Here is a 7502-nt window from a genome sequence, read left to right on the forward strand (position 1 = left end):
TGTAATGGACAAGACAGTAGGAGGCAAACTAGAAAGTAAATATATAGCGCCTTGCTTACCCCCCGTAAGTGCCCAGGGGCATGCTCTTTCATCGTCACGAGTGTGAAACACTGATTTATTCACTGAACGAGGGGTAAGCAAGTTGTGCATTTTCAACACAGAGTAAACATATACTTGGGAGCAGGCACTAGACATAATGTAAGTTCACATCCTACCTCATTTTTCTGGTAACGTTCACCTCAGAGCGCACAGTGTACTCTTTATGAACAGAAAACGTAACATCCAGCAGCCCTTCTCTCTGTCTCAAGGGTTTGAAACCTTCCTCTCAGCCTCACCAAACACCTTCTTCCATTTTAAGAGCCCTCAGTTACCAAGGCTGGAGTTGCTTGGGGTTTTAAGTCCACTGGCATCAGTGAGGCTAGACCAGCGCTGAGCCAGAGCAAAGCCGCTGTGAGTTGAGCCCTTGACCTCCAAAGCTGTCACTTTATGTCCTGGCTTGACTGTGTCTTGTCTTGTTTCAATTGCAAAGCCTGAGTGGGAAGGGAACATGTATTTAACTCGGTCCTGTAATGGACACAGGCATTTACAGCACTCTTATCGATGCTGCGTCGTTAGTATTTGTTGGGGATTGACAGAACGTTCCGTGCTGCTTGAGCATAGGGACAACTGGCTTGACGAACTAATTTGCTTTCACAGTGCAGCTGTGGTAGCCCCACACATACAGTCACCACATCTGGCAGGCGAGTGTGGGACATACATGGTAGCAGAAGAATTCAGCACTCCACAGTGCTGGTCTTAAAGCACTTTTTTGAGAGCTTTAGCTAATTTGTTCCGATCTGTTCAGGTATGCCCTAATCTTGCAAAGCTATGGTTTTTAATCAATTACTGTTAATCTGCTCATCTCAGGCCTATTTATATAAAAACTCAGACTCCTGTGTATTGCTACGGATAGTACTGATGGGCAAGTATCCACTTCAAGTGTTTCACAGGTGCCTGTATTTTTTTTAAAACCATTCTTGGCTCAATATTCCTGACTGGTGCTTCTAAGCCACTTCTTCCCCTTACAATCTGTTCTGGACAACTATCAAGAAAGACAAAGCTGGTTGTCTGACTTCTTTGTTATATAACATATTTTTCTGTTCAAGCTTTTTTTATCGCCAGATTGTTTCTACATTAAGTATGTTTTCATATTTTAATTCTTTAAATAGCGAGGTATCCTTGCTCAGTTGTTTCAGTACCAGAAATACTCTCTGATCTTCTTGTTGTCTCCTTTGGGGACTCCTGCACTCAAAATATCCAAAGAGGTGGAAACCTTGTTTGCTGAATGCATCTCACTTTTAAATACTTTAAACAGTAATTGATTTCAAGAGGACACAAGCCCGTGCGACGTGATGACAGTCTGAACATATTGCTGTCGGCAATAAGGATTACAGATGCTCTACTTCATTGTCAAATAAACGTGGGGCTTTATCTTGAACGCTCAAATTTAAACTGCACCAAGCAGTAAGTAAGAATGGGCTACGCTCTTAGAAAAGATCTTTCACACTGGGAGCAACTGGAGGGAGCGAGCGCTGGTCCTGACATCAATCCATCTTCCTTGCAGCATAGTTCTCTATATTCCCTCTACTACTGAACATGGTATCTGTGGCCCTGCCGAAAATTCCTGTTAAAACTTTACATGGCCAAGCAATGCAACTGAAACAAATAAATGAGTTGATTGAAATCTGTTTTCCAGAGAATACTTTGACTTTTCATTTAAAATATAATTTAATGAAAATCAAATAAATGAATTTTGATTAATCAAGAAAGTTTCCTGAGAAATTGAGGCAAACTTTACATTTTAGATAGAAATCTGTCCCCCAAATTTACCTGTGTACACATTTTTTGAAGACAGGGCTCAATTAAGGACTTCTGTATTGTTTAAATACCATTATTTACTGATACTTAGAAAAATTAAGTGGACAGTATATAAGGAAAGACTGAAGTTAATCCATTTTTCACAGCCTGTGATGACAAAAAAGTGCCAAATAAGTACTAAGTATCATCCTAGTTATTTCAATTCAAGTGTTTTTTTTGAAAAAAATAAGGTCTTTAACACAGTAGCTATTTAAAATGGAACCCATGTTGACAGAGTATTTTAAACTCTTGCTCACTGTGCACATCTCTCTGAAAGACCTGCCATGCCTAAAGTTGGTATTTACAGTGAGGATGGCATAAGATGGTTATCATTCCTCTTCACCCTACTTGGCTGTCCTACAAAAGATGTTTAATCAGAGGAATGCGAACAATTTATTCTTCTGTTATCACTGATGTACTTTTCCTATGCAAGAAGCGGCATAAAATTACAGATCATATAAACGAAGCATAGCTCTGCTTGCTAGTAAACAAACAAAACAACACAACTGGTGCATTTCTTAACCTGTGGCGTCCATCCACCCAGCACGTACAGCGTGTTCTTCACCGTCACCACCACATGGGAGGCTAGCGGTACTGGAAGAGGTGCTGTGCTTCTCCAGGTGCCTTGCTCCATGGAATACTTCTCCACGCAGTTTGTGACGAGATACTGATTTTTCACTTTCATTTGCCCTCCTATTACATAGAGATCGTTATGGATAGTGCCCAATGCATAGAGTTCACGGAGCTGAGTGGTGCACAGGCTGTGCCAAAACTGGTTGCCTCGCTGGTGGTATCTGTAGGAAAATCCAAAGTTGTAAATGCCCTGGTTCACTGAGGTCCCATCAGCTTGTTTTGGAACATTACCCCCTTCATCGTCAATGCTTTTTCAAACAATGGTACAATGACAAGAGCAGCTTTCTCCTTCACAGAGAGTTATAAAATTGAGTCCCATGTTTGCAAGATCAAGCATTTTTAGTATGAGGAATCCTAGGCATCCTTTCAAAGATATTTGACCCTAATTAAGGTTAGGAGTCCCTTATTTCTGCGTGTGCTACTCAATCAGTTTCCACTGAAGTTAGTGGGAAGAGTGAGAGCTCAACACTGCTGAAAATAAGGCCTCTTCAATCTGCCTCAGTATGGATTTACTTCCTTAAATTTAGGCATCTGTATTTGAAAATGCTGTCACCATTTTAAAATTTTGTCTTTAATCCAGAAAATGTCTGGTTTTCTTTAAAATGGGTGCATCTGAAAAACACATGAGTAAAAACAGAGTGAGGGTTTAAAGCTATCAATCATTATCCTTTAATCTCCGAAGTACTATCATCAACATCAACAGAGAAGAGTGTTGTCTCTGTCTTACTGGACTCCTCAGGACATTCACTTGATTCTTGTCCCCCTGCTAATGACCTAGAAAAGAGCATCCTAGGAAAATGTTGAGATTTGAGGTCAGAGAATATAAAATCCACATGCATTGTTGTAGGATCTAATCAAGCTCACCTATACAGAGATGCCACTACAGCAAATCCTTCTTTCAGGAGAAAAGGCATCAGGATTTGGTTGTATCTATAGAATTCATTGTGCCATAAAGATACATTGTGACAAATTGATTAGAGTAATCAAAATCTCTGGGAAAACTTTCAAGTAAAGAACGCTTTGTCTATTGGTCTTCTTTTGTCCCCAGAAATGTTATTTGGATTTAAAAGTTTTAAATAATTAGGGATTTTCCAACAGAGGGTACACACCTATAAATTTCGATGTTCCTGGTCTTTTGTCTAGACATTTTGACAGCACTTGCCTCTCCTGCCACAATAATGTCATTATTCGCAGTGACAACACCAGTGCAAACACATCCTAAACCCTCTCCATACTTTGGAGAGGAGATGAAGTAAGTCTTTTGTGTCGCAGGAGCGAAACAAAAACTGGCATCTGCGTAGCTACCATGTCTTGACCTAATGCCGAGAGAATTGTTGCCGATGCAGAGTAAGAGATCAGTAGTCTCCATGCCGTATCGCAGGCTGAGAGAAGGGTGACTGGATAGCTTGATGGTTTTCAGTGCTTCCTCAAACATATCATTGCATTCTGCATTGCACAGGATCATTGTGTTCCTTTTCCGGGCTTCCACAAGAAAGGAAGGGCTGACAAGTACCAGCCTCACTTGCTTCAGGAGCTCAATAAGATGCTCTACACGTGACTTTCTGCTGTGTTTGACCCATCTAATGACGAGGTCCAGAATGCTTTCCTCCCTGGAAACATTCAGATCATCTGATTTTATAAGAGTCAACAGCTGCTGGAATTCAATCTCCAATATTTCTTCCTGTAAGCTCACCTCAGCAAAATGCTGATATAAGTATATCCTCGCTTGATCAGATAATTCTTCTGCCCCAATGTGGTTTGCAAAGTAGTAGATGCCCACACAGTTGGAAGCATCCATATTGTCCATCATGTACTTCTGACACACACTGAAAACATCTTCCATCTGCATGAAATACGCAGCAAGCGCAACAGTCTGCACGTTCTGATTAGTGAGGGGCAGGTCTGCACTGTACATGTAATTGAGTATTACGGCCACGCTCTCTGCAGAGATGTCATACAGTACCACTTCTCTTTGCGTGCATTCAACCAAGCCACAGGTAAACATGGCTCTGAAATAGGGACTGAAGGCAGCCAGTACCACCTTATGGCAGGGGAACTTCTCACCTTCTGCAACTAGCACAACATCAATTATCTCTGCTGATTCTTTCATTCTCTTTACTTGTTCCAATAAAGTCAAGCTATGGCGCTGCTTTCTTTTCTCCTCAGCCTTATGATCCATGGCTGATCTCCAAACTTCCTGTTTTTAAATCTCCTCAGAATTCAAGGTCTTCATCAGGAATGTTTCTAAAGGTAGAAGCATAAAATTGTCCAATAAGGACAAATTATTGGGCAAATGAATATTGCTGTTAATATCTAAAGCTAGTCATTCTATAGGGTCTGATATAAGTCAGTAATGTATAAACAGTATGTGAAATTATGGTGAGGTCGCGGGCTCAGGGTCTCCAAGACACACACACAAAAAAATCGACACTTCAAGTGATCTTCAATATTCAATACCCCCCACCAATTTTTGTGATCATTTAAAGAAAATTACATACTTCCCTTCAAAACAGTCTTTTCCAGCTGCCCTCTCCCTCCTTTCCCTGATCCTGATCCAGAGCCTATTAGAATCGAGAAAAAGATTTCCACTGACTTTAATAAACTCCAGGTCAGGCCCTTAGTCCCTTGGCTATTCAAGTTTTGTCTCTCACATGCACCTGAACGACATTAGACCTTGCTTAGATGCTGAAAGTACCTTATCTTTTCAACAGCCGCTTAGGTTAGACAGGTAAGAGTGGAGTAGTGCCTTTTCCGTGCTCACAGCTCATCTCAAACTAGGAGTTATGCCTAAGCAGAGACTTCAGAAAAGGGTTTTACAAGACTAAAAAATGGAAAACATTAGACTTGCTTCTCTCATTAGTTTTTACAGTGATCTACACCGCTGCAAATCAGGTGGGAAATAAAGCCGCTAGTACCACCCAGTTCACTGCATTTTAGAGAGGCGTAAGAGGACGTGTGGACGTTTAATACTCTGCCTTACCACCAGACTCGGCTACCAGTTTGCAGAACGGTTTTGATTCAAAAGCCCTGTGCTTACAGCCTTGCAAAGCCGTCAGGAAGCTGCCGCCTCTTTGCTGTAACGGGGGATTTGTCTCCGCCCCCCCGCGCCCCGCTTTAGCGCTAGCTCCCTCCCCAGGCGTCAAGCTGAGGGATTCAAGAGGGTGGTATGGGCAGAGACAGCTTCCACCCTTGAAGTGTGGTGGCGGGACTAGCAGGAAGCAACTCGGTCCAGGTGGCCAGGTTCTTTACTCTTTCACACCAAAGTGTAGGTCACTGGTTTCTACGGAGTGGCTACTGGTTTGCTTTGGGATACATAAAGGATTAGTAAATAGGGGCCAGCTTTTGAGCTGTCCTCCTGCTTCTCAGCGGGATGTTCAAGTGCTGCAGATTGACAGAGTTTTGGTTCCACTTACTGTAAGTTCAAATGGGATTTTTAATTAAATTGTAATTATTCACATACTCCCTCTGGTTTTATTTATGGGGAAAACAGAAGGAACTTCATGGCCCCATTTCTGGTTTTTTGGGGAGGACCCTTTACTGATCCTCTCAGGCTTTCAGGTCAGCACGCTGCAGAATATGAGGAGCAGTGGTAGAGCTGTCAGTGGGAGAATGACATTTACCCATCACTTGAGGGATACCAGTCCTTAACACGGCTTTGCTCTCTAATGTGGTATTGAGACACTTCTGTTGTGGAAATACATTAAGGACTCATGTCATGAAACACCAATACGCTGACGAGTCCTAAAGCTGAGGTATAACCATGTTCGAAATGAGTTGTAAACATGCTATGAATTGCTTAATGGGACTATTCAAATGAGTAACATTCCTCAGCAGCTTAAATATTTGCAGGGTCAGGGTCTTGTACAACAGATTGAACTGGTTTTCTCACATCCTGGAAGCACAAAAGAATAGTCTTAGCTTCATTAAAGAAATATGTATCAACATAAAAAATGACTACATGAAATTCTTTGAAATCCACCTAAAGGTATTTTCACAAACAGTACAGATTTCTCTACAGATCTAGATAGATGGATTTTAAAAAAATATTACAGTTATTTCCCAGGTGAAAAGGAAATCTACAGGTATATCATCAATCTCAGACCTACAATTTTAGCTGTTCAGATGTTTTTGGAAGTAGTCATCGTTCTGTCACATGTCACATAAATTCTTCATTTTAAGTGCTAAATTAAAAGCCAGGCATTCTTGAAGACTAGCATTTCCTTGATTTTATCAATTCTTTCCATATTGCAAATCTGGAACTAGAAGCAACACATGTGAGAAATGAATCTGGATTATTACCAGATTTTAAAAATGGATTTGGAAGACAAAACACTAACTTCATAGTCTGAATGTGGGCCAAACTCTGAGCTCTTTTAAAAATCAATCGAAGGCAGCAAGTTTAGTACAAAAAATAAAGTGATGGTATCTCCAAAATCTAGAATTTTTAAACTTCCCCCCCCGGCTACATTGAAATGAAATACTGCATTTGAGAAAATTTAGGTCTTAATCCTGCAACGACTGCCTCTGGACCAGTCTTTACAGTCAGCAGAAGCCTCTTAAGAAGTAGAAAATGTTCCTCTTTTTAACCCTACATGATTATTAGATGGCCAGTTTATTGTTTTCCCCTTGTGCTATTTTATCACTTTGTAGTATTTGATCTTCACTGCATTTTGACAAAGGAACCACACCGTATCTCAAAGATGATGTATTATAAGCACACATATCTTAAAGCAGATGAGCTGTAGTGTCTTAAACCAGGTTGTTCACGCTCCAATTAGTTGAAAGGGTTAGTAAGTACCAGCAAGTCCTGCCTAGCGGTCTGACTAGGCAGGGTTCTTCCTCCAAAATGATCAACTTCTCTCCTTCATCTGTTGTAATGTCAGAGCTTCACACATCCCCCAGCTTTTCCATAATGGACAAAACGTGCATTTTTAATGCGAAGAACAAGTGAGATGATTAATCATCATCATCTT

The 7502-nt window shown here is 41.0% G+C and overlaps 1 protein-coding gene across 1 annotated transcript in view; it reads right to left on the minus strand.

Annotated features, from left to right (window-relative positions):
- The window catches only part of KBTBD12 (kelch repeat and BTB (POZ) domain containing 12), a 29571-nt gene extending 24863 nt beyond the window's left edge, over positions 1-4708 (minus strand). The window contains exons 1-2 of the mRNA XM_010290207.1: positions 3639-4708; positions 2420-2690 (exon numbers count right to left, since the gene is read on the minus strand). Of these exons, the coding sequence (XP_010288509.1) occupies positions 2420-2690; positions 3639-4708 (1341 nt within the window). The remainder of the gene's footprint in view (positions 1-2419; positions 2691-3638) is intronic.
- Between the last annotated feature and the right edge of the window lie 2794 nt (positions 4709-7502).

This window comes from Phaethon lepturus, unplaced genomic scaffold (genome assembly GCF_000687285.1).
Source record: "Phaethon lepturus isolate BGI_N335 unplaced genomic scaffold, ASM68728v1 scaffold45516, whole genome shotgun sequence".
Classification (NCBI taxonomy): Eukaryota; Metazoa; Chordata; class Aves; order Phaethontiformes; family Phaethontidae; genus Phaethon; species Phaethon lepturus.